Here is a 27,517-nt window from a genome sequence, read left to right on the forward strand (position 1 = left end):
TAACATACAAAGCTTTGTGTGCTTTGTATATTTTTAACATTGTCTATATATTTTATGTTGTTTTTTCATGTTTGAAATGCCTGGCTGAAAAACAAATCACCCCTTTAGGGGACAGTACAGATACTGAACTGACCTTAAATTTTCCTATTTGTTTAAATATTCATGTTCACATCTGTTTTGCAAATGTCTCTGCAAAAACACCAAAAATTAACCATGCAGTGTTACAATAATAAGAATAAACAAAAAATAAAAGTGCTTCTTGTTGAAGTTGTCGGGATACCTTATGCGTTATGATGGGCACAACAGTGAGCAGGCCAGCACCTTCTGGAAACCATGACACTTCCAGCTCCGTGCTTTACAGTCGGTATATACTTTCACATCAAAAAGTAGAGCGATCATCTCCAGGTCATGATATCTGCTTCTAAGTTGGACTTGCTCAGACTGTCAGGCCTCAGACAACCTTTTTGAAACCTTGTTTCAACCAGAAACACTTCAAAACAAAACCTTAAAAAAAATGTTGTCAAGTAATGAAGTTCTAATTAACCCCGGCTTTATATGACACGCCTGTGTGATGTCAACCTTTTTACATTGGGATACCGTATTGTTCAGACTATAGCACCTCACTAGTAGCCGCACCCACAAACTTCTTTTTAACAAAACTGGAAACTTATATAAACCGCACTGGGCTACAAGCCGGTTATCTCCGCTGCTCTCGGTTTTCCACAAGGAAGCAGCAGAGGGCTGCGTCCTTAATAAATCTGCTATTGGGGACGCGGGGCTGCGTCTCCAACGCCGAACCATGGATTCGTTGACGCCGAGCTTACGTACAGCGGCTATCAATCTGTTCTAAACGCGCCGTCATATGAAAGTCTTCGTGTTGTTTTGAAAAACTCCACTGAAGTTTATTTCATACTTCAGGTTGCAACAAAACACACTACAAACCATCTTTACAGCGAAACACTTTTTTCCCCCCTGTTCATCTATATATACCACTTCCCACCCCCCTGCAATGGCACTACCCCTCCACAGGGGGCGCCCCACACTTTGGGAACCACTGTTTTATACAATAGCACATAAAAATATCAATGAATAATTAAATTTCATTTATAAAGAAAACAGTACACAATTTAATGAATACGTATGAAAAATGCATATAAATAAAAGAAATATAGATTACGGTTTCAAAATTAGGCAAATACATTTATTCAATAATTTAACATGCGTTTGTACAATTCTGCAACACATTTGACATCTCTACATACATTTGAGTAAAAACTTACATAAAAAGTATAAACATTGTATAGTTCATACATAAACAGGGCAAGAACATCCTTAAACTGTGTTTTAACAGTAAAACAGTTGCTGAAACAATGCAAAGAAAATATGGCGGTTTCTCTGGAGTTTACTTTGAGTGCTCCTGTAGGAGGTGATTAGGTATCGAAGGTTCGTTGAGAAGTACACTCATTTTCATCTGTGTTTCCCCATCTCCTTCCTTTTCCAGGAAGAAACATCAAGTAGGTAAGCGTTTCCACGTTCAAATTTCAAAGTTGGAAATTCAAAATTTAAACATGCAAAATTTAAATATGGAAACTAAAACTGATTTTAAGAAGTACTAGTTCCACTGGCAGATTATTTCACTTAACAAGACATTTTTCCCATGTTATGAGTGAAATAATCTGCTAGTTGACATAGTTCTTTATGATCAATATTAAGGAAATATAAAGTTTTACTTTATTTCAAGTGATATTTGCAATAGAAACTCGATCAAAAATACTTTTCACTCAGGATTTTGTGTTTTTGCTGTGTACAGTACAGACCAAACGTTTGGACTGTACTGTACCTATGTTCATGTATGAAAGGGTTAGGCACACATGGGTCTACTAAATGGACAAAGGGCGTAAGCATACCGTCAGATTAGTTACAATTTATATTTGTTCATAATTGGCAACTTTACCTTCCTGCTGTCATCCAGCGCCTGCATGATTACTGCCACCACCAAGTTCACGAGAACAAACTGGACTGTGATGACAAAGGAGGTGAAGAAAATGGGAGAAGCCCAGATCAGGTAGGGATCACACGTTTCGTCATCAATCTTGCAGTCTGGCATCGTGTCCTGCAAGGCAGAGATGGGGATTTTTATTTTGTATTTTCTAGGGTCATAAATGGCAAAATTCAATAACTGTAGAAACATTACACAGATTAATAATTCAATAGTGGGGATATTCTACTCCCACTGTGTGTCCATTTAGCAGTTGTGCAGATAGATAAACTCTTAGACAATTGATGGGTGTATGCCACTTTTTATTGACATTACTTTGTTTCAGTGCCAAAAGACTGATAATACAAATAAACATGGAAAACACAATTTAGAATGCAAACTGTTATTCTGCTGCAAAGCCATCACTATCTTCATCTACTCTAATACAAGGTACAACTACATTTAATTTTGCTTTTGGATCAATAAAGTATTTTTGAATATGTTTTTAACATTTTGAACATCAAATCATACAAATATGAACGCCAAAATAACTTGACCGTGCAAAAAAAAGAAAGAAAGGAGAAATTAAAATCAACTTTATAAACTCTTGTTTTCAACACAAATGTCCATAAATGTAGGTTAACAATGTCTCAAATATGCAGCAAAGGGGAATGGAGAAAGACTAACTAAATACAGACAAACTGCCAGTGTCAAATATTATGCATGTGCTACTGATCTCATTCTACTGGTCAATAATAAACTTCACATTAAACAGGATCACCTGCTGGCTGGGAAGAATTACTGGCAGCAAACTCCCCACCTGACATCACGAGATGTTCACTTAGCTCTGACTAACGGCTTTGCCACAGGTGCTTCTTAGAAGGAGAACAACTCCAGTAACAAGCCTCAAAAAGGTCTTGCATGTACCTCAAGAACTGACCTTTATTTGAAGCTTCCTAACATTCCCATCTCGGCAATGTGGGAATGTTAACCACAACCCACATGGGCCAGTGGTTCCTCTTGGTTTGACAGTCTTTTACAAGCACAATATCTCCAACTTGAAGATTAGACTTCACTGACTGCCAATTCCTCCATGGCTGTAAGGTGGGTAAGTACTGACTCCTCCACCGATTCCAGAAAACAATTGAGAGATGTTGCAACAGCCTCCAGCCTCCAGCATAGACTCCAAAATATAAAGGAATCTCCAGTTTTCTAGGGAATGAGGGTAGCAGGTGTGAGAATAAAGGGACAGGCAGGATCACAAGAGACCGGAGTTATAGCGACTGTGGCTATGTGGGTAGAGTAGTCATCTTGCGGTCCAATTCCAGCTTCCTCCTGCCACATGTTGATGTGCCTCTGGGCAAGACACTTAACCACTTAACCCCACTTAAACGATCTGCATATCGGTGTAGAAACGTTTGTGAGTGTGAATGGGTGAATGTGACTCTAGTGTAAAGCGCTTTGCGTGGTCAGAATGACTGGAAAAGAGTCGGTTCAGTTCATTTTCAAAGCTTGAGAACTCACAATGGTGGTTCCCTCAGCCACCTTCATGGATGCAAGCTGGAGCTCAAGAAAGTTAGTTCCACAGTCGGATCTCAATTGCTTCACCAGTCCATGAATTGAAATGAATCATCAAAAGCGTTAGGGGTTGGTAGGTCTTCCATCTTTTTGTTTTTCAACATGCCGTCTCAATTCACGGCGGATGACATAGTGGTATATAACTGAGCAGATGCCTCATTTTCCACCGACAATCCTAAGGCTAGCTGATCTCACATCATCCTCTGGAAATAGCTTGTACAGCATCAGGAATGTCTAATGATAGTGGGACACCAGAAGGATCATCAGATGGTGATGATTAGGAATAATGTATGGGTTTGCTTCATTGTTGTAGAGATTGACTTGTGAGAGACAGTCTCCTACTCTGAGGCAACGTGACGGTTTTCTGAGATGGCTATGTTTCCGATCTCTTAATACATGCAAATATTTGAGGGTTCACTTGAGGTTTGAAGGTTAACTTGTCTGTGTTGACCTTCCTCCAACATGGCTTTGAATTGGTGTACGGCCTGCTGCAAGGTTGAGATCTATAAAGCTCTTTGCCAGGTCCTCCTTGTGGAATGCTTCCATTACAGTAATGCCATTTCATAGAATCTTGTGCAACCTTAAACTGGATAAAGTCAATATTTGCTGAGTGTTTTTGTCAATGGAGCTTACTTCGTTGCTAGATGAAAAGGAGGCAATGCCATCATCAATGTAGAAGTGACATTTCACAAAACATCTTTTGTGACATTTGGTGTCACGATCGCTATTTCAGCTCGGTGTTGTATTGTCATGGTTTTCCTGGTCTTCTGATGCGTGGCAAAGCCCATAGGTTGCTACTGCAGACAATGGGTTGCTGCCATGAACATGTAATACTCCACAATTGGTTGTACCATTTCAGTGTTTTTATGCCATAGAAATTATAAGAAGTTCCGGTACAAAGAAATTATGCTGAAATGTCGTGGAGGTTGAGACAATTCAATGGAGACCTGTATAATACATTCTGATCAACATGACAGAAGCAATTGAAAATGTAGGAAAAAAAAAACAGAGAAATGTACAGTACAGTGCTTAGGTGATGTATGAAAAGCCTTTGCAACTTGCTGCAAGAAATAAGAAACTGCTTTCTTGCTTTTCTGATATGCACCAGCCAAAATGATCTGTAGATTGAACAAGTAGTGTGGAGTATTTCAAATCTGTTAAAATCTCTAAATAAACAATTAGATAATGACGCAAGATTTTATGTAATGAGTTTCAGTAGTTTTAGCACATTATTAATAAACTATGCTCACGTTATTTAATAATTCATTGTGTTCATACATACTTTCAGGATGCCGCTCCAATTATCTCCTGTGCTGACTTTGTACAGCGTTAGTAAGGCCAGCATGAAGTTGTTGAAGTCGCTGAGGCGGTGCAGGCCGAGGCAAGGGAAGTCTAAGGAGCATGCTGATCAACACAGAGAAAAACAAAATTCCTCAAAATATTTGTCTAATCTATTACACTTTAATGATCTGTTTGAATAGTTCAGTCAGGTCTAAAAGAGCATAAAACAGATAATCTGTTTACTTTAAAACGAGGCTTAAAACTTTCCTTTTTAATAAAATTTTAAGTTAAGAGTGGCCTAGCCTACCCTGTGCTATCCCTGTAGTTTAGCTACTAAATGTTTTTCGTCAAGTACGGCGATAAAATTAAACTTGACTTATAACTACAATGGAGTTGGACTGTATGTAATTAAATCTGCCTGTACGAGTGGCTTGTGAAATGGACTCTATATTTCTGTACAGAAACTGGATGCGTTTGTCTTATAAAGTGCAAAGAGGTGATGTTTGTTGTGAATTGGTGCAATATAGATGAAATGAAATGACATAAACTGAACAAATGACATGAATTTTACAATTTCAACAATCTGTATATGATTCATTCTTTGGTTCTTCCGTTTCAAAACAAAATAAAAAAAAAAAAATTGTGTGTTTATCTTGTTTCTTTTGTCCTAAAACTAAATTTGAAAACAATTCCAAAACTAAAAAAGAAAATATATATATTTTAATGGTCCAAGCAAATTTGAGATTAAAATTTTGGAAGTGCGCCATCTGCAGGAGGATTACATTTTTACATGGCACAAGAAACAACTTTGGTAATTTCCAGTGCCACCTCTCTTCGCAACAGCCACACATGGCTTTGTGACATCTGCTGCAGATATCAGCGGTTTTATTTTTACTGCCGCTTTTTTTTTTTCTTTCTATGAAAAATTGGAGGTCCAATTTTTCCAAACAGAGACTCTCCAAGTCCATCTTTTTTATTCCCTGTTTTCTTTAAATATAAAAGGCTAATGAAGGCTTTCAGATTGGCCACCATCATGCACTATGAACTGCCTCCAGTGGGCCTCAGCCACTGATCTGCTTTAGCATTTCTTGGTCAATAACACACAGAAAAAGCTGTTAGCAAACCACTGCTATTGCTCCTTGCCTGTGGTGTGATTTTGGGGAGGATAAGAGGTCGATTCTGGTTTACCTTGGTCACAGTTGGAGTGTTTCTTTAGAGGGACTTGACACACATCGTCAACATCTCATGATACTACCTTAAGCAAAACTGGTTTAATATTGCAAGAAAGCAGAATAATCTCCTGTACACTCATCTTCTTTGGCGACTTCCATCATTTCTGGTATCGCTATATATTAAAAACAACTGTGGAGCGTGCTGTGGTGGCGTAGGGGATAACGCAACCCACATTTGGAGGCCTTGAGTCCTCGATGCGGCCGTCGTGGGTTCGATTCCCGGACCCGACTGACATTTGCCGCATGTCTCCCCCCCTTTCCTGTCAGCCTACTGTCATATAAGAGACACTAGAGCCCACAAAAAGACCCCCTGGAGGGGAAAAATACAACAACTGTGTACTTTGTTTTTTGAATTTCCTCTGTACTGCCAATCACCTCATGTTGTGCTCCGTCCCCTCCTCTCATCTCCTCCAATCACCAGGCATCACTCCATTCATAAGGCCCTGGGTCCTGTGTACGCCTGCTCCACCCGCCTCCAACCCTTCAGCTCTCTCCCACCAGTGCCTGAGTCACGGGGGAAGACGTCTCTAATCCTTATGCTCAGCAGTTCATCCTCAGGATAAACCGCGCCACATCTTCTGCCGGGGTCCAAGCGCCAAAGAATTTTACTTGTCAAATAAAGTTTCTAATAGCTACTTTCTCTCTGTGTGAGTCTTTCCCGGTTGTATTTCAATTTTGCAAGACAGAAACAAACTTTTTCGTTATCCAACAATAATTTTTCGTTTTGCGATTTTGCTTAGAAATGGAAAAACCAAAGAACGAACCATACACTGATTAACAACCTCCTGGGCAGCCCATTGTTTGTGTTTAGTGGGTTAATAGTTGGACTAACCGAGGGTGCCAAAGAGCTCTACTCCCAGGGCAGCATAGATGAAGAAGAAAAACATGAACAAGATACTGATGTTTCCAACCTGAAATCAAAGCGCAGGTTAAATGTGCCGTTCATGAAATTTGTACAGTGCAGAAGCAGAAAATTTAAAACACTGTTTGGTGCCTTTAATAGTAACGACAGTATTTTAGTGGAATTATATTCATCATTTGCTCTAAGGAGTGGAGACCTAACAAGATTTAATGTTCTTCACACACACACCCAATATCCCACAAGGTAAATATCAATTAGACCATGTGGGATATTTCAGTTTTTTCTATTTTGATAAATTGACAAAATTTTCGACATTTCAAGTTTTTTTTCTGTCCAGATGGGACGCAGAATGTTTGTTAATAAGAATTAGCATGAACTTTTTTGATTTTAGCAAATGGCTGCAGTGAAACAGAGTGAAAAATGTAAAGGGGTCTGAATACTTTCCGTACACAGTGTAGACTTAGCCAAATCCGTCTCTGCTTTACTCATAATTATACAGTCTTTGTAAGACTCCCCAGGCCACAGAGAAAACTGGACAAAGTCTGTGGCTTTTACTGTAACTGGTTTGAATTTGACTTGCACATGCGTGCTTGCAATGTTTTGTGACACAAGAAAATTGAAAAATGTTAAACTTTTGTCCCATATGTTGGGCTTCACTCTGAGTGTCACTGTTGTTCATCGCTCCCCGTGTGCCGAGTCTTTCAACCGTGACACATGAAAAGGAGCTAGCTTGCTTGCTAGCAAGGGTACATTAGCAGCTAGATATCGGTAGTTCAATTGCCTTGAGTCACAGAACGCAACGAAGATGTCTGTGTGAGACTTGAACTTCTTTCTGACAGATAACTCCTAAAACCAGTGGCAGGCATTTACCATTCATCTTAATTAATTTCTTCTCATAAGACTTTGTTTTATTGTTGTCATAATTAATTCAAATGAATGTTTAAAACCCTTAGAGTTGTCCATATTGTTGGGATTGTTATATTTACAATTTTTACTGTTTGTTCAATAAAGATGTATCAATAAATATCAATAAATGTGAAAACATACTTATATGCAGTTACTATGTGGATTTTAGGGATACAAATCAGATTGGTGTCGTAAAGATCTGTTTTTGCAAATGGGCATATTCCTTAAGAGATTGAGATTGCTGCCATTCAATTACCTGAAGAACAATAACAAATAGTTCTTATTGTCACCTTTATCATTATCACAATAGTACCACAAGAGATTGTGATAAAACCTTTAAGTCCTATCCCTACTTAAAACTACACATATGAGAATATGTGAGATTACATAATGTTGTCATGACAACATTTAAGAGTCAGTTCTCAATTTAAGGTCAATTTACATTTTGTTCTATGAATTTAAGACATTTTAAGGCCTTCATTTTATGTACGTGAAATTAAGACTTTTTAAGAATGAGTGGACGCCGTCATTCTAATACCACAACTGCATCCAGTTTTTGTCATGCAAAGAAAAATCTTCATTCTTTTATCGTTATGTTAAGAGTTATAACTGAAGGTGAGCAAATTATGAAATGTTCCTGAAAATCTTTTTTTTATTTGTTTACCTGTCTTAAATTTTGTTTTGGTTCAAATTATTAAGGTTTGAAAATTATTTGTGTAGGTAATTAAAAATATTTATTTTGGAACATTTCTAGTTAGAAGCATTTTTTTTTTCTCAAATCCAAGATACCACAGAGTGTGTTTCACCTGCGATAGAGTCCTGATGATGGTTTTGAGCAAAACCTTGATCTTTGTGGTCTTGAGAACTAAACAGAAACAACAGAAACTGTCAGGAAGAGCAGTCTGAGAATAACCACAACACATTTCACCTCAGTGTTTGGTTTTGTACCTTGTGCAAGTCTGAGGACTCTTACCACACGGAAGATGCCCATATTGATTGGGAACGTTTCAGTGTGTTTCACCTGAGCCACAATAATGCTGACGATAGAAACCAGGACGATAAAAATGTCCAAGATGTTCCAGCTAAACATGTATAATAAGACACATTAAGTACTTGCAGGGTTTGGGAAACTAGTGTAGAAAAGAGAAGCAGCGAGAGAAGGACTCTTACCCATCTTTCAGGTATCTCACAACGCCAAATGCAATGAACTTCAGTATGATTTCAAGGACCAGCAAGAGGGTTAAGGTGTAGAAGACCCAGTCTAAAAGATCTGTTACATACTGAACAAAGATACAACTTGCTCAATCTCTTACCAAGAGCTGAAACAAGCCAATCTTTCAGTCTGTCTCAACCTGTGTGAGGGTGTTACCGTAGCCTGTTGGAAGTGTTCTGCTCCCATCACAATCATACTGATGAAGATACAGGTCGTAATGGAATATTCCAGAGCAGGACTGGTACAGAGGGAATGTATTCTTCGACGTGTAGTGGAATACTGAAGGAAAAACGTCTCATCTTCGCACACTGGAAAACGTTTAAAACATACGTGCATAACCATACCTTACAAAAGTATTCACATTTCCTCATGTTACAGCTGAAAGCTCCAGTGTATTTCTCTATCAACACAAAGACAATTATACATGGTTGTCGCTTACAATCTTATAAGTAATGGCATTTGTCTTTAGCACAAGTTAAAGTTTTTGGAGCCTTACACTGCTGCTTTCAGCTTGTAGAGATGTTTGTTTTCACTATAGATAAGCCAGATCATAACCAGTCTTACCAGAGGGCGGCCTGGCCTTTGATTTATGAGCTATTCGCTGCTCCCGTTGGCATTTGTGGAATGTCTCCACCATCACCCCAATGAACATGTCGAGCAATATAAAGCTCATCAGGATGAAGGAGATAAAGTAGAGAAGCATCCACAGGTTGTGGTTGGGAATAGGCTGAGAACAAACACATACACAGAAAACATCTATGTTCCTTCACTGGAGTCTCTGTACCTGCACGCTTGATGTTGGTGCAATACATTTTCTCTTAAAAACACCACAAATGATAGGAATGCTGCTTTGCTCTAAAACAGTGTTTCTCAAAATTTTTCAGGCTGAGGATGACTTAACCTATTTAACAAACACTCACGGACCACCTAACCTGAACTCGCCTAGCGATAACACAACATCTTAATAAATACAACCTGAAATTAATATATTAGTCTCTTAATGCACTTATTGTAATTTTCTTTGTTCATCTATGCTGTTTGGTAAATGTCACTGGCCACGACAAAGCCATGAACATGTCCACTCAGGGCATTTTGAGTTATTTACGGGTACTAAAAGTGAGGGATTCTACCCTTTCCCTTTATGTCAAACTGAAAAAAGAAGTTGTTCTTTACTACCAAGTGGTAGTATTATTATTCTGCTTCTTTTACTTAGAAGAATAAAAGAAAAATAAACTTGAGTTGCTTTGCCAGAAACAAAAATCCTCTTCTGCACCATTAAATATAAAATTAACCACCTATTTCTGTCAACTGTATTTACCTATTGCATTTAATAAATGTTATTTAATTAGATTTTAATTTATTTAATTAATAATTTATAATTAAATAAAAACAACAATAGTCGTTAAAACAAAGAACAGTTCTCACCAACTGAGACTCATTCTTGCCATAGAGCCGTTCAAAAGAACTGAATTGCTGGTGAACGGCATCAATGCTCTCAGCAGGTCTGACTTCCTCTGATCATGTAAGCCAGCAGTGCCCAAAGTGGGTCCTGGAGGGCCGGCATCCTGCACGTTTTAGTTCTCTCCCTGGTGGCAGTAACAACCTTTTCACCATGTCAATGTTCTTCTTAGGCCTTCTAACGAGCCATCATCTGATCCAGGTGCGTTAAACCAAGGAGAGAACTAAAACACGCAGGAGGCCGGCCCTCCAGGACCGACTTTGGGGACCCCTGATGGAAGTAGACTTTGCTTTCTTTCCACCGGTATGATCAGCTCCTCTTTAGAGTGGCCCGGTTTTAAGCCACTTATCATTAATTGTTATGCAACGCAATTCTTTGGTAAGCTAGCTATATGTGTCACACTTTGAACTCACATCACGGCAAATAAACGGTTGTTTACAGACAGTGTCTTGCGGACCAGCAGGGGGCGCCCATGGAACATCAGTGCTCAGAGAAGCGCAGTATGTGAAAGACTGCTCTAATAGTCGTACACAAGTCATTGGCCTCTGCTGCTATTTTGTAACCACATAGAAACAATCAATTGGTATCAGTATGTGTCCCCATTTAGAAAAATTTTAACCACTTCTATATTTGCTGCGGTTACCACTATTTTCTGTTTAGACACAGCAAACGTAGGGACAAAGGGTAAACAAGATCTAAACTAATCTCCTTTGCAATGTTACCAGCAGGCTCTTTTACAAAAGAACCTGGGAAATCTTCAGGAACTGTTTCTTTTCCATAATTAAATCTTTCTCTTTTCCATTCTGTCAAGTTCTAACTGCATGTAAGAGTGAAACCAATTACCTGCTGGTCCACTCCGACAGCATCAAGCCCGTCATACATCAGTTCGACCCAGCCGTCTTTGGAGTACATGACAAACACTGATATCAGAGCCTGAAAGAGATGCACAATGCTAAACAATAAACATATTTCGTCAAAGGCCATAATCAAAAATCATTATGCAAATATAATTCAAATATATTGGTCAATGTTCACTTACTACTAATGAAGGGCAATTCTAAAGAGCTGGATTTTTAGCCTAATTTCCTTTTTTTTAAAGGAAATTTATTTCCTCTATTTTTTTTTAAAGGAAATCAGTGTTTCAGACATTTTGCCTATAATCTGGAAGTTTGTTCCAGATTATAGGAGCATAAAAACTGAATGCTGCTTCTTCATGTTTGGTTCTGATTCTGGGGATGCAGAGCATATTTGAACCAGAAGACTGCAATAATATGTGTTTAATGTATTTTGGTGCCAAGTCATTCAGTGGTTTATAAACAGACAGAAGTATTTTAAAGTCTATTCTCTGAGCTGGAATGGGGTGATGAGCTGGAAACCATCACCCCATCAGAACTGGGGTGATGTGCTCTATAACCAGTGGTCCCCAAGCCCCGGGCCGCGGACCGGTACTGGTCCGTGGACCAATTGGTACCGGGCCGGACAAGAAATAATGAAATATTTCTGTTTTATGTATTATTTGAGTCTGGAGGATCTTTTATTTTGAAAATCCTTTAACCGGATTCTCTCGGTTATGTCTTGCGCCAACATTGAGCCCACAAGCAGCAAAATGAGTAAGAAACAAATCAAATGTCTTTGGAAAGTTTCTTTATGAAAGGAAAAGGCCCCAGAGAAGAGACAGGAGAATGGATTTATCCTGGTAGGTGATTCCCACATTCCAAGCTGTGCATGATATGGTGACCGGCTCGTTAACGAGGCAATGAAGCTTCAAACTGCTTAGAGACCAAGCACACTGTGCATAAGCAACACTTCGGGTGTCATGTTCTCCTGTCATGACAGGAGAACATTTTACTTTCAGGAGAACTTTTTACTTTCAGGAAAGTAAAATGTAAATTTTTTTGTGGCGCATCTGTATCTTATTTTGAAGGAATATGTAAACGTTACCATAACGACCAGAGTCAGAGAGCGTTAGGCCAGAGGTCGAGACAAGATAAGAGGAGGAGAGCTTGTGAGTTTTAGGTCTGGTTCACACAATTTAAGGATTGTCGGCCAATTTTCCAAACCTCTGTGAGCTACTGACTAGCTACTGGCTAGGAGCTCACAGAGCTACGAGCCGATAAAAGTCCAACAGCCGTGAGTTCAGCCACACGGCAGGAGCAACACACCACAAACCGATTCCACTCATGAACATCTCGATTCCAGAAGAAAATCCAGTAAAACTCCCAACATACCATAAGTGAATTTAGAATAAACAAACACGGATGACGATGTAGAAGCAGCAGTGATAGTTTGTGGACTAATTTAAAGCGATAAAAGACGCAACAAAAAGAAAAAGGCGTTTGATAAAAGACGCCGGGAGCAGACGCTCTATTAGCTGAACTATGATTTGGAGGTGAGTTATGTTTTTTTGTAGTTAACATTTTTAACTGAATAAACATAACCACATATAGTAAACATATATAATAATGGCCTTTATATGTAGAAATAAAAATTTCCACATTTGATTTGACTGGTAAAATAATATATAATCACACAGCTGCTATCATAATGTTCTATTTCTGCACTCTTCCAGAGTTTAGACCTGATTGGACCACAGAAATATCCTGATTCGGACCACGGACTTTAAGTTTGACACGCATTGTAGAACTCCCAGTTCTGATTTGGCCAACTGGATTTTTTTTTTTTCTTGGTTGCATAACAAGTAGCTTAACAGAAACTTTGCCGTAAGCCCACCAAAGGTTTAAGGAGCTCATAATATCATTAACATGAGTTAATAAAATAAAAAGAAACTGTACTTTTCCATAAGTATGTCTCAGTTTTGTTAAACTATTGGTCTAAAAATGAAACCTTTATTGAACAAATCATATGATCAGCTGTTAAATAAAGCTAAAGGAAAGAAAACAACATAGTAAACAATTCCTACCGAAATCAGGTTGTCGAAGTTGTACTCCTTAAGCAACCATTCATAATTGGATGAGAGACAGTCCGTCTTGTTGACGATCATCGATACGTTGGAACCATGGCAGTAAAAGAACTTGCCCTTGAACAGCTGTAGTTGGAGTGAAAGACAAAAGTACAGTGTTTAGTTTACTACCTGTCATGTAGGCTTTAACACAAAAACAAAGTACTCAGAGGCCTATTACTGAACCTTTAGATGTTTTGTCTCTTTGCTACAAAAAATGTAAAGTATTCACTGAGCATTAATAGTGATGGACCAACAAAAAGCAGGGGGTTGTTATAAATGTGAAAGGAAAATCATACATGTTAGTCACAGTGGCACCCCCTGAAAACTGTCCAAACTGGCCAGTGAAATTTTTTAACTTTTGCCTGACACAAAAGTCCAACAAGAGTATATAGTTGGGCCACATCAAAATATAAGACCTATGATTAAAATATTTAAGGGTGATTACATTTTTTAAATAAAATTAAGATATTTTAAGGCCTTAATAAGACTTTTAAAAGATGAGCACCCAATTCTAGATCCCGGACACTTGGAGAAGTTTTCCTTTTTTTTGTGGTACACTTTTGCCACAAAAACTCCTGGTCATGAGTTTTAGATGATTAGAAGGATATAGGACATCTTGTTCTATGTTCTCTGTATGCTTACTGTGGGGGAGGCCTTTAAAGACCATTTGAAAATGTTTCTGGTACATCTATAATTTATCTTTCATTGAAAGTTAAAGTAAAAGTTAAAAGTGATGGACAAAAAAACCGAAAAAAAAAAAAAACTGTTGAGTGTGCTCTCCAACCAACCTGCACTCCAAGGATGCCGTAAAAGAAAAAGAAAATGCCGCAAATGAGAATGATGTTTCCCATGGGCTTAACAGAAGCTAACAGCGCCACCACGGCCAGTCTCAGTTGGGGGCTTCGTTCAATCATCCTGGATCACACAAACATAGCATATCAGCGTCTGTCAGTCCGTAGGTGCATTCTTCTAGAGACACATTAAAACGTCAGACTTCATAAAACAAAACCATGACGAAGGATGCACCTGAGGGGACGGAGCGTACGTAGCAGACGCAGTATTTTAAGGATGGCCAGAGGTCTGGAACCTTCCTCCTCCGTCCCCATTAGGATGGCGAAGTCTATTATAGACATGACTACCAGAAAGGCGTCCAAGTTGTTCCAGGCACTGCGGCAATAGGTGGTCTCCCCAATGATCAGCCCTTGTGCCATCATCTGATTTAAAAAAATAAAAGAAACATCTGATATGTTTGAAACACAAATTATTGGTTTGAAATCTCATAGAATTGCTAAAAGGCACAATTGACCTTCAGTAGCATTTCCACGAGAAAGATGGCGGAGAAGACGTCATTGGCCTTATCCAAGTAATATCGTTCCTGAAAAACACATGCACTTCACATGACATAACTTGTACAGTGTCTTGTCAGTGGGTTGGGTATGTTGGTGAATCTCTCACACATCACTGTGTGACAAGACTGCAGAACGTGCAGCTCGCCTTTCATTATCGGGATGTGTTTGTCTGTGAATGTGTGTGTGAAAAGCGGGCTGGGGGAGAACGTCTGTGTGTGAAGTGTCTCTCACATCGCTCTCAGGCGGGATGGTAGGCCTCTCAAAAGCAATAGTAATGCAGTTCAGCATGATGATGAACTGAATCCCCGAGTTGAAATACCTGTGGGACACCACTTTGTCGCAAAATAGACGCCATCTGAGAACGCACAGATGCAGTTATTAAACATTTGGAGATGACGAAACAGATGATAATATTAAAGAAGATGATAATTTTTTCTGAACATACAAATCATGTTACTTTCTTCCTTTTTTCAGGTTGTGAGAGATATACAGTATAGACCAAAAGTTTGGACACGACTGTGTGTCCAAAGTTGTGGTCTGTACTGTAAATGCCAATTTAGTTGTTAAGAATTTGATAGTCTAAGCAATAATTCAAATTGTGACATTAAATCAAACTAAATCTAATTTATTGACCTCAATCAGCTTTACACATCATCTTTACACACACCAACAGTGCATTTCTGTTTCTTAGCGTGTGTGTGTGTGTGTGCGACTCACCTGTTCTGTGGAGAAAACATATAGAAGGACCAATCTTCATGCTCTTTGAACCAGTGCTTCCAGCCTACAGCTTGCTATGGGGTAAATCAGTCACAAGTCAGTTATCCCTCCTTTCTAACAAGATGAATAAAAGAATTTGAAAGTTTTCAAGCAGTTTTACTGCTTGAACTCAACTGAGGCTGTGCTTAATGGCTACAGGCACAGAGTCCAGGAACTCATGAGTATATTTAAAGTGTAACCAACCTGTGAAAGCACAACCCAACGCCTGACATGTTTTGAAAAATTTTAGCAAAGGAGGTGGAACCATAACACAGAGGAGCGTGGCGAAGTGTGGGAATGAGCTGAAGCTTAGGAGGATGCGATACTGCGGTTTTTGGTATCAACCCGATACCAACTAAATTCTGGGCCAGTATTTATTTTTCATATTGTGATACATCATCAAACTTCGGACCTTTAGGTGTCTTATATTTATTTAAGATAAATAAATAATTAAAAAAAAATAAAAATAAATAATATTTTTAGAAAATTATTTATTATTTAAGAGAAATAATAAATAATGGCATTCAAAATCCTTTCTTAAAAATTAAGTTGCTTCCCAGTGTTCACATGAAAAATACTTTAAAAATAAAGCTAATTTCAAGATTAGCCTCTTGCTAAAGCCAGTCTTTCACACAGACTCACCTGGTCAGTCGGGACAGCTCTAGCTTCTTCCACCTGAAGTTGCTGCACCTGAACAGAGGTGGACTCAGCGGTATCTCCATTGCTCTGAAAATTTTTGCATTGAAATATTTATTTAGAAAAGAAGTCTGTTTGATGAGAACAACAATCTAATATTTTCCTTCTACTTTACAGTTTTGTATTATTTTGTGTTAATCTATTTCCATAAAATCTTAGTAAAATCTGAGTTCCTTTAGATCAAGGCCAAAAAACCCTCCTGCCTTGAGTTGCTTTTGAACCATAATAAATGTAATATATTTGATGTATATTGATGATTTTGATCATGGGACTTGTCAAAATGTAAAGTCTATCAATGGTTTCTCAATTGTTGACTGTATGTTGGTTTTATGGCTTTTTCTTTTTGTGTTTTTATGATGGAAAGTGCTTTGAGTTCCCTTGTTGCTGAAATATGCTAGACAAATAAACTTGACTGATTGATTGATTAATTGGCTGGTAATGAGCTGCTAATGTGATTCGTGTTTATAGGAGATGGGTTAGTAGCCCTCGGGGGCAGGACTTGAGTAGATCAAAGCATAGCCATAGAAAAAACTGAGTGATAAATCGATTTAATTGGTTAATCAAAATTTTAGTTGATGGTTAATTTTTGGAAAATCTGCATTTTTTTGTCAATATCTGTTTCTGGCCCCCCTCCTCCCTCCACTGGTTTGGATTTTTTGTTTTGGCGTCTGCCGTTAAGGGAGGGGGGTTGCTGTCATGATGGGCTTTTTTGGTCGTTAGTATTTCTCGTCATCCCCGCCACACGGGGACAACACACACATCTGTGTTGCTCAGTGTAGCTCATGTCTGCATTGTTATATGAGAGAGAACCCAGTTTAGAGAAATAAAGTATTCTGATTACTGCTGATCTGGGCTTTGCTGGACTTACCTCTAATTACTGACAAGACCTGTCACGTCATATTTTGATAACTTTATCAAAGTTTATTTCTCAAAGATTTTGGTTTCTGGCAAAACTGAATCTATATTTAGGTAATATTATAACTATATTCTCATAAATGAGCAGATATTCTCATAGACTGGCCCTAATACTCCATTATATTACTTACAGCAGGGCTGGGTGAAATAGATAATGAGAGGAAGTTAAGGACTTACATGACGGGTAACGGTTGAAGGAATTCCTGAAAGTGTTGCGTGATCTTCAGGCTTTCAGATAACAGAACAAAAAAATAGACAATGTATTTTTGTTACTGTAGTCACTCTCTGAAAGTGGACTTGGGGTTGGGGTTGGTGGTGGGGTAGCAAATTCTGATTCTGACCTGGTTCTGGAAGTTCTCAACAACAATCCCCACCAAGATGTTGAGAATCACGTTCTTCCCCACAATAATCATCCCCACGAAAAATATAGCACTCCATGGTGAGACGGAGGCCATGCAGTTGTAAAGGACAAAGTTCCAGTCTTCTAACGTCAGAACCTGCATGAGCATCAAAATAAATAAATAAATAAATGAACTAAACAACAGTGCAAAAATAAATAAATAAATAAATAAAAATCTCAATTTTTTTTTTATTCTGACCTGGAACACTGTGACCATGGCCCACAGCAGGTTGTCAAAGTTTTTCCGCGAGTCAATCTTGTCGAAGTTTCTGCTGCCGTAATCACCTGCGTCTCCCTTAATTACGCAGCCGAAGATGTGCATTCCCACGACGCTGCAGAGACAAACCAGATGGAAGTGAAAGTTCCTCATCTGCCCTGTGCTAGACTTATGATTCGGTGTGAGAATGTACCTGAAGAGGAAGACGATGAAGAACAGTAGCCAGCAGAGCATGGCTGCCTCCTCAATGGTCCTCTTCAGCACCATCAGTTGTCTGTACAGGTAGGGGAGGAAATGCACAAGCCTCCCAAACCGCAGGGCTCGAAATGCACGCAGAACCGACAGCCTGCTGTCAGTATCAGCTTGCAGTTCCCACAGACTGAAAGGCACAAACATTTTAATTTGCTTTACCGTTAATGTCTATTTTAGGGCAGAGTAATAAATTAATAATACATATTGCGATAGACACATGATCAATATCAATAGATGTTAGGTTTGATAATATTTCAATAGCTTTACCCAGAACAGCTTAGAGTTCTGGGGGCTGAAGGCAGAGGAAAGGATTTAGCTGCTCAACTTCTCATCTAAGTAAGATGGGTGGCGTCAACAACTCACTTTCTCTTTGGTTGCCAAGCAACAACCTGTAGAGCAACTTGCATAGCAGCAGTTGAAGGTTTTGCCACCGTACCTCTTAACTAGGCCTGTCCCAATAAGCAATAAATTAATTAATCGCATGATAAATTAAAACAAACTCAATAATTTTGATTTGCATGATTTATCATTTTCTTCCTTTTTTTTCTCTCTCTCTACCAAAAGCTGGATAACAAAAGTCTTCAGTCTGGTGCACTGGTCTCAGCTAGCTCTTTCTTTGAAGGACAATTCTGTTTACAGAGACTTCATAATTCATTTTAGTTGTTGTTTCTATTGTTTTGTTTATTTTTGGATATTTACCGTGTTTTCCAGTCCCAGGGTTAAATGTCTGATAGAAATAAAGTTTATTGATCTTTGAGAATACGTTCTTATTATATAACTTGAAAAGGGTCTTAAAACAGCAATATTGCCATGTATCGCAATAACTTCTGAGACAGTTTATCGTCCAGGAAAATTTGTTATTGTGGCAGGGCTAGTCCTAACTGCTTCAAAATAATACAAGAAAACTGCATGGAGTGAAAACTGTGGCTCAAACATAAATGGTCACGCCCCTAGTTTGACAGTATTTCAGATATTTAACACTAAAAATCTGACCAATAACTATCAATATCAACCAATATGCAATGCTTATGTCGAGATACATTTTTCAGCCCTATCGTCCAGCCTACATCTAAAGTATAACTCTGAAATAGAGAACCATTTGAAATTGAAATCCAATCCATAGTTCCCACAAGTCTGAACCAAAAGGGATCTGCGCTATCTTCGCAGGCAGGCGCATGCAATCGATATCTTCCTCATATTGCGATATAGTTAACTACTTAGTGAACACAAATAACATATCCGTCTTAGCTTGGAGATAAAAGATACATTAACTAAGCTCATTTTACAACTTTGACGGTAAGAACAGCAGATATCACTGATATTTATTTTAGTATTACAGGGAGGCTGGTAGAGTACTCAAAAATTGTAATCGAGTAACACCTGCAAGGTACTTATATTATCTATAAGTTAGACAGGAATGAGGCAAAAGCTAGTTCTATGCTTGTAGATTGTTATTGTTGTTATAGCAACTCCATAGCAACCGCCTGCCAAAATGGCTGTGAATTACAAAGTTCACAGAAGTGTGACGTCACGTCTCCAGTGTAAGGAGAAACGCTGCTTATGATATAGTAATAAAAATCATTCGGTTTGAATTCAGGTACGGTCAGTAATTTGATCAACGCGTCAGGAGGGAGGAAGCATGGGTCGGTTTCTAAGCTGGGTAACTACAACTTTTGTAAATACCCCCGTCTGTGAACTCCAACCAAGTGTGTTACGTTCACAGGCACATTAGCCCGACTCAAACAAGCCGTGGCTAAACTGGCAAAAACAACTCGGAAAAACAATTTCAGTTGCTCTGTTCAAAACTCCCGTCCCTCACTTCTGTCGTCATTCATGGCACCTCAAACGATTAAGTGACATAGTTGCAAAGGGTCAATGTGATGTTTATTTGAATTTCGCTGGATACTGACTCAAACCTGTGAGTCAAGGGATATATTCACTTGCGTGAGATCCTACCTAATGATAACTATGAGACAGTCGAAGTTGTTGCTCCAGTCCGTAAAGTAGTCAGACCCCAAGGCCATCAGTTTCAGGACCATCTCCACGGCAAACACAGCCGTGAAGACATAGTTAGACATCTGTAACGCCATCGTCATCAACTCTGGCTGCAGGAAGATGAGAAACACAGGGTTCATGTGCTTTTCATGTCAGAGAAAACTTCGAGCACTTTTCAAGCATTTTCATGGTACATTTTTTTAAGCTTTTCCAGCACCACTCTTTGGAGATACAAACCAATGCAAATGGACAAAAAAAACAAAAAAAAAAAACATTTAAAATCACTATATGGTATTATTCATTACTGTTGTTAAGAATGCATTGTGTACATTCAATATTGAGGAAAAGTTAAAGTAGAAAATACCAAACTTTTACGTTTAGAGATGTATCTCTTACACACACCTGACTGATTTTACTGGTTATAATTTTGGTAATTCTAACCTTCAAACTTAACCTAAAACAAGAGAAGTTTAGTCTGATTCTACTTTCTATAAGAAAACAATGTCTATGTGTCTTTTTATTAGGTGTACATAAATATCTGGTTTAAACTGAAATTAATGTTTTCCAAATTTAAGCTTTTAACAAAACTTTAGATTGAATTTAATTACAGAATTGGAGTTTGAATATTAAGTACTTTTAAGGACTTCATACATAAATCAAGCACTTCCCAAACCTTGATAAACCCCAGCTAAAATTCAAGCATTTTCAAGGATTTCAAGCACCCATACAAACCCTGAATACAGTGTGTGAGGAGATTAGAGCTGCACCAATCTGATATTAATATCTGCATCAGCCCTGATATAGAAAAGATTATAGATTATAGATTTGCTGGCACTGTTGCCTGTTGTGATGCAGACCAGTTTGTGCTCATCCAGTCCCCAGTCTGCTAAACCAGATTTCAGGTTTTCTCCAACAGTGTTAGCGGTATGGAAATATCTGGTCAAGCTCATATAAGGGGTCATATTTGAACAGGGCAGAGTAAAATGGAATGCCTTTCATTTCCTTACGTATGTCCTCTTTCACACTGTTGTACAGTTGTGGAGTCGCCGTTAGTGATACGTTTGTTTTTCCAGGGATTTCGTACTGGCTGCCAAACGTTTGCAACCTTTATCAAAATGCCAGCTTTTCAACAACATTAATGGGCAGCATCTCTTTAGCGATTAAGTGAACTACACCGTCTGTGTCTGAGCCCAAAGCACTTTTTGTACGCTGTCTATTGAAAAATGACAAATGCATCATACCAAAGGTCACAAAGGTTCAGCAGTTCACGTGGTTTGATTCCACACTGCTACAGCTGCATTCGATTTTGAAGCCAATTCCATTTAGCATTTTTTGCCCAATATCAAATAGTGTTTCGTTAGCTATTTCTTTTGTCACCCCAGTGTCTTCAGTAGAAAGAGAGAAAAGCACAAAGAAACAAACAAAAAAATATTAACTTAATTTTAATTTATTGTGAGATTAACTGTTTAATTATTTATCGCAAAAGGCCTAAAGAGCAGATCTTTTCAGTCCAATTCTATGCTTTGTGAAATGAGCAATGTCATGTATTCAGAATAAATAATTGTGTTTCCTTCCATCTCTTTTAGCTGCTTGCATGTTCGCATACGCAGATACACAGGTATGGCTAAGGAAATGACACATCAAGGAACGCCCTCGTTAGGGCGTAGCTCAGATAGAAAAGAAATCGGAAACTGTTGTCAGGCACCATTTGCTGTGTTTTCCCACAAGGAAACATGACGATGGACCAGCGCTGTATTTTGGCCTCAATAAACGGGATTGATGATTTCAACTCGCTGATTCTTCTTGAACCTCATACATTAAGAAGCTGAAGAAAGGAAAATCTCCAACACATGCTTTATTTATTTTACATTATATTTAGAATTTCTAAATGCACTTTTTTTTTTAAAATTGAGAGCAGGTTTGTTGTAGCTTATTCTTTTCATCTATAACCAAGGCGGTCGACCTGTTATTTTTGTCAGTTTCTTTATTAGTGGCTGTTGTACTCCTAATTCCATTGACTGAACAAATGAAAGTTTTGTTGTCTTTAGATGTCTGACCAAGCTTATGAAGCAGTTGATGTATTTAAATGTGCTGTACCGGTGCAGAGTTATCAAATAAATGTGTAATTCAGTACATTTATATCTAAATCTATATTTAAAAAAACACAACTTTTTAAGTCAATTCAGTGATGTGTTTTTTTGCATCAGACCATTGTCAGCCGGTACTAAATCTGAGATATCTATATCAGTACCGGAAATGAAAAAAGTGAATTGGTGCATCCCTAGTGGAGTAACAAGGCAGCTTGAAACTCCTTTGAAGACGTGTGAGAGGCAGAGCTTAAAATATTCCTTTTCAAAATAATAAAGCAATCAAGAAAATGTAACTCAGAATCACAATTCGTATTAAAACATCTTCTCTGTATATGTAGCCAAAAACATTTGAAAACATTTACAAATGCAATCGTTTTACCTGGTTATGGTGCTCGATGGCCATGGTTAGGATGTTGAGCAAAATAGCAACTGTGATAAACCTGTTGAAGAAGTTCCCTGTCACAACCGTCTCTAGCTTCCTACGGATAGGCAGCCAGCACCGGCCCTGGTGAAAAATAGGGTCAGGTAAGGGAACCCTGGTTAGTAGTACATATATATATATATAAAAAAAAAAAACTTTGTTGGTGGGAATTTATTTGTGCTCTTACCACCGGTGATGATTCATCTAAGTGGTGGTGTTTGGAGCCCCATAGGATACTCACTCTAACAATTAAAGGGAACAATGAGAGAAACATGAATTCCCTAAGAACCAAGAAGTGCTGTTTTCAAGCTGAAGTGCTTGAAGGTGAAGTAGCAATATTTAGCAATATTTTTTTATATTTTCTGTAGTACATTGTTACTACAGAAAATATCAATGATATTCATCTTATCATCTGAGATGAGTATAGTATTCAAGTAGTTGTAATGTCATTACATTGTTTATAAGCTGCATAGGAATGGTCTGAGAGCCAGTTCTAAGCTTGTGGCTTGTTTATTCTTATCATAGCAACTCCATAGCAACTGCCTGCCAAGATGGCTGTCAGCGACAAAGTTCATGGACTTTGTAATTGACAGGAACCAATAAAATATTAAATAAATACTGAACAAATTATGTTTTATTTGCAAAATATTAATTTATATTATAGCAAATTTTGAGTTTAAATGACAATTATTATTTATTAGATTATTTATTTAGTTCCTTATTCCATAACTCATAGTTATGGATTGCAATGCCTGACCTTTATTCAATTATTTACAAATTATTGTATTTCTAAGATGATAAGTTCAAATTTTTTGTTTGAGTTTTTCAGGTGGTTGTAGACATTTGGCCCTTAAAACACATCTTTGATGTTTGTTACAATGAAAGGAATATTTGTATAACTATTTATGTAACAACTCTTACTTTGAGAAGAGATTTGAAGCCTTTGTCTTTATACGATCCCAAACTTCACGGAAGCTCACAGTACCAGGAAACTTCCTTCCAGGATCATGTTTCATGGCATCTGAGTAGTGGCTGGCAATAACAACGGCACATGTGTTCATTATGACGTAGGAGGCGAGCTGGATCAAGACATAAACAACAAATAATTAGGTTGTAACTTGTATGGGACATTAACTGTGCCATTCAATTCAGTTTGCTCTTGTGAGAGCAAATCCACAGTAATTGTACTGTGAAAAATGTGCTACAAAAGGACCATTATTATGTGATATACAAATATACTGTAAAAATAAATCCACTTCAGTCATGTTTACGGATTAAATCATTGCACAGTCCAACTTGGTTGCAGCAGTCAAATACAGTGAAATTCAGTTTAAGTCTAAGCTAATGCTGAAAGATTGAAGCCCAGCTGATTGCATTGAATCAATAATTTTGTAGCACTTGTCATCTTGAGCAAGATCCTGCTGACAGTATGTTTAGGTGTGGCGTGGAGAGGAAAGTTGGGGGAATCATCCCTTTTTTTAAGCAAAAGAAACCTTGAGAAAAAAACTTGCTAGCTAATAGCAACCATCTCTTTTAGTTGTGGTACACATACATTTGAACTTCTGATGGCAAAGCTTAAATGACTGAGCACATTAAGGTTAAAAAAGAAACCTCACAAAAGTAATGCATCCCCTAGCAAAACAAGTCTGCATTTCCTTTTAAAAGTATTGCATTCCCACGCAATACCCCTGCGTTCCCTTGCAATGCGTTTTGCGTTCTCTTGCAATAATGTATCTACTTGTCTGTTCATGCAGCATCTTGAATAGTGAAAGTACTTCTGCTACAATATTAGGTTATGAAAAGTTTTTAGATGTATATGTGGAGGAAAGAAAGAAAAAATACGCCCTAATTATTTTTGAGTTATTTTCATGGGGTAATAAAGCCATCTGACAGTTTTGATTGTGTCTTTTTTGTGTTTATCTGAATAGCTAATACTGGCTGTTGTCCTGTGCAGTCCTATGAACACACAGTTAACACATTTGTTTTAACCAAAGAGTTAAGAATGTATAAGCACGCTCTTTAAAGGTGTATGTGTGTGCCATTTTAAATTACCTAACATTTGTTAGTATTGACTGTATACAAAATAGGGTGGATTTGCTAATTTACTGCAATGGAACACAAAACTTATTGCAATACTAATCAGAGGTAGTGCAAAAAAACAAACAAACAAACCCTTATCCTCTACAAATAACGACATAACAAATCATTTACAGATGGGGAAATCTCAGTTGTTGAGCACTGCAAACGAAATGTCCATTTTCTCTACAACCTTTTGCCCTGAGGCTTTTTTGGGACTTAACAAAAAAATCCATAGATTGCCAGCTGATACAGACAGAAACTTACAATTGTGAGGACGATGAAATACACAAAACTCCACCAGGATTTTGCGTCCATCACATAGTACATTATGTCAGACCAGCCTTCCAGTGTGACAGACTGAAGAGAAAAAGACAGAAAACATAAAGGGAAAAATGTTGCAAAAAAAAAAGCACAGCAAAAAATTATCTGAAATGTGACTTGACTCTCTGGTAAGACAGAATAAAAGCAAGATCACGTGGGTTAGAGTTATAAAAACCTTGGATGAACACATAGAAGTCCAGGCCCAAGACAGGATAGATTAGATAGTTGTAAAGTTCAGATCATCCTTTCGTAAAGTTTACAGTAATTATAATTTAAACCTTGCATGTCTGCAGAGAAATGCAAATCTTGAAGTAGTCCACTCTGAGCTCGACATTAACCCTTTAACTGTCACCCCAAATACTGTCGCATGCAGGTCAATAGGTCAATGGGGACACTGGCGTCCTCAGGGCAGTTAAAGGGTCGTTACTCAGGTTGATATGTGTGTGAAATCAGAAAATTAAATACTTTTGACAATGTAGCGTATATGGAGAAAGTGACAGAGTGACGAATAGAGAAAAATCTGGAACTCACCTGGAAAACGGCAATCCAGGAGTAGCCGATGTTGTCAAAATTGATAGAGTTCAAGTTTGGGTTTTCTCCACTAGAACGACATATGTTGTAGTATGCATTCCAATTAACACATTCACTACCATTACGGGTCGAAGCAAGTGGATCCAGATGGGGAGCGGGTAATGTACAGGTGAGATTTCCTTCACGGTAGGGAGGTATGTCTTTACAGTACCGCATGCCATCGTCGAGGCTACAGATGAAGGGAGCTCTTTCGCCAGGGACGGAGTGGTAGCTCGGAGTTAAGTTGCTGTACATTCTGTGTTAATTGAAGCACATGAAAGATTCAAATTATAAAAAAACAGCCATATTTCTGAAGTATGGCTTTGTTGTTCATTGAAAAGTGATTTTTTTTTTCCCAGTGGCAGAGGCTATGAGCCTTGAGAGTTTAAAATGATTGGTGTGGTAATGAAAGATTAACCAGCAAGATATTGGGGTCTAGTAAAGACACAACTATTTTATGGGGTTGTAGCTAACAACTATTGTATCAATCGATTATTCCATCAATTGTCGGGCAATTAATCGAGTAATCAGATTTTTAAAAATTGATACACGCTGCAGATTTTTCATTCAACCTCTTAAACAGAGGTTATGTTATATTACAGTTCCATTTTTGAATAAGAAAATAAAGATTATGTTGCCTAAAATATATTAACATATCATTCTTTTAGTGGGAATATGATAATTTGTTCCAACTACAGCTGACGAAAATATTTCTGAGATCAACATGAGTGAAGCTGAGTCCTTTCTTCTTGACCTAACATCAAAACAGTTTTAGGAATTTTATTATTTATTCATTTTTACAGAATTTTAACCTTAAAGTTAAAACTGTGACACTTGAGGTGTCCTTGGTTGTATATGTTCTTTTACAGATAGTCTTTGCACAGTTTTGGCTAAATAACAGCTCTGAGGGCGCTGTTCCTTCAGCAATTGGGATGTTTTACAATCTATATACTAACATTAATGATTAATCAATTACTAAATTAGTTGATAATTATTTCAGTAATTGATTTATCACAATTAATCCAACTGTTTAAGCCCTAGCTTTAATGCATAGTTTTCACAATTTAAATTTAGGTTTTTGAATTTAATTTAATAGTATTACTTGTTGTTTAATTCACATTAGGACATATTATGACAATTATTCTTTCCTCTTTCTATATATTGGATTGATACTCTTTTGGTCCTATGAAGAATCTTCATTTAGCTCCTCTGATGATCTGTGAGAAACATCAAGGACAAATATAAAAGTTTTAAACTGGTGAATGATCTCACTGACTGAATATTCCCAAAGAGCTTAATGAAGGCAGGAGAGAAGAGGAAAAAAATGTTTGGAAGGTGTCTTACGCAAGCATCTCATCTGGCAAAAAGCAGCGGTTCAGCAGGTCCCCTGCCCACAGCTGGACTCCCACAATGGCAAAGATGTATATGACGAGTACATAGAGTAAGATTACATTTCCCAGCATGGGCAGGAGCCCTAGGAGCATGGTCACCAACTTGCGCATCTCTGTAGAGGTAAAGACAACTGGATAAGCTTCAGGGTTTTTTATCTCACTCAGGACTTTTTTGTGTCAACATAGATATCTATGGTTCTATGTTCAGCTTTAAAGGGGCACCAATATGTGTATTTCATCTACTTAGATCACATTCATATGTAACCTTCAGTTGTTATAAAAATCCTGTATCAGTGAAATATGACCTAATTTGACATTGTAGTTTGACGCCCTGAAATTGGGCCTTTGTCTTTAAGAAAGCCCTGCTCTTTCCAACACTCTGCCTTGACGAAGCCTCAACACTGCTCCTCTACTAATCCTTTAACGTTTTTACCAGGGCTTCACTGAGAAGTAGCTCGTATAATGAGCTCAGCAGACTCGCAGTTTCACCAGGTGTTTGGTAATTGCTGCTGAAGGAGCTGAGTGGGGAAGTCACAAGGGAGGGCTGCTCTGTGTGGCAGAAGCTTGGAAGCTCGAAGGCGGTGCTGGGTCCAC

At 38.0% G+C, this 27,517-nt stretch overlaps 1 protein-coding gene across 3 annotated transcripts in view; it reads right to left on the reverse strand.

Annotated features, from left to right (window-relative positions):
• Positions 1-1,179: 1,179 nt before the first annotated feature.
• LOC122845138 (voltage-dependent T-type calcium channel subunit alpha-1H-like) overlaps positions 1,180-27,517 on the reverse strand; it is a 32,286-nt gene continuing 5,948 nt past the window's right edge. For 2 of the 3 annotated variants that reach the window (XM_044141211.1, XM_044141212.1), the window contains 28 exons: positions 26,877-27,036; positions 25,494-25,788; positions 24,906-24,998; positions 23,484-23,641; positions 22,750-22,804; positions 22,521-22,646; positions 20,013-20,161; positions 17,998-18,183; positions 17,787-17,919; positions 17,529-17,684; positions 17,365-17,415; positions 16,219-16,302; positions 15,538-15,611; positions 15,052-15,175; positions 14,778-14,846; positions 14,498-14,685; positions 14,260-14,386; positions 13,430-13,555; positions 11,353-11,442; positions 9,615-9,777; positions 9,207-9,358; positions 9,008-9,117; positions 8,786-8,919; positions 8,644-8,702; positions 6,902-6,980; positions 4,839-4,960; positions 1,955-2,113; positions 1,186-1,492 (listed from right to left, as the gene is read on the reverse strand). In XM_044141211.1, coding sequence (XP_043997146.1) covers positions 1,403-1,492; positions 1,955-2,113; positions 4,839-4,960; positions 6,902-6,980; positions 8,644-8,702; positions 8,786-8,919; positions 9,008-9,117; positions 9,207-9,358; positions 9,615-9,777; positions 11,353-11,442; positions 13,430-13,555; positions 14,260-14,386; positions 14,498-14,685; positions 14,778-14,846; positions 15,052-15,175; positions 15,538-15,611; positions 16,219-16,302; positions 17,365-17,415; positions 17,529-17,684; positions 17,787-17,919; positions 17,998-18,183; positions 20,013-20,161; positions 22,521-22,646; positions 22,750-22,804; positions 23,484-23,641; positions 24,906-24,998; positions 25,494-25,788; positions 26,877-27,036 — 3,512 coding nt within the window. In that variant the 3' untranslated portion in view covers positions 1,186-1,402. Of the gene's footprint in view, positions 1,493-1,954; positions 2,114-4,838; positions 4,961-6,901; positions 6,981-8,643; positions 8,703-8,785; positions 8,920-9,007; positions 9,118-9,206; positions 9,359-9,614; positions 9,778-11,352; positions 11,443-13,429; positions 13,556-14,259; positions 14,387-14,497; positions 14,686-14,777; positions 14,847-15,051; positions 15,176-15,537; positions 15,612-16,218; positions 16,303-17,364; positions 17,416-17,528; positions 17,685-17,786; positions 17,920-17,997; positions 18,184-20,012; positions 20,162-22,520; positions 22,647-22,749; positions 22,805-23,483; positions 23,642-24,905; positions 24,999-25,493; positions 25,789-26,876; positions 27,037-27,517 lie in introns of all 3 variants that reach the window. The other variant, XM_044141210.1, reaches the window with a different exon arrangement.

The sequence above is a fragment of the Gambusia affinis genome, linkage group LG15 (assembly GCF_019740435.1).
Source record: "Gambusia affinis linkage group LG15, SWU_Gaff_1.0, whole genome shotgun sequence".
In the NCBI taxonomy this organism is placed as follows: Eukaryota; Metazoa; Chordata; class Actinopteri; order Cyprinodontiformes; family Poeciliidae; genus Gambusia; species Gambusia affinis.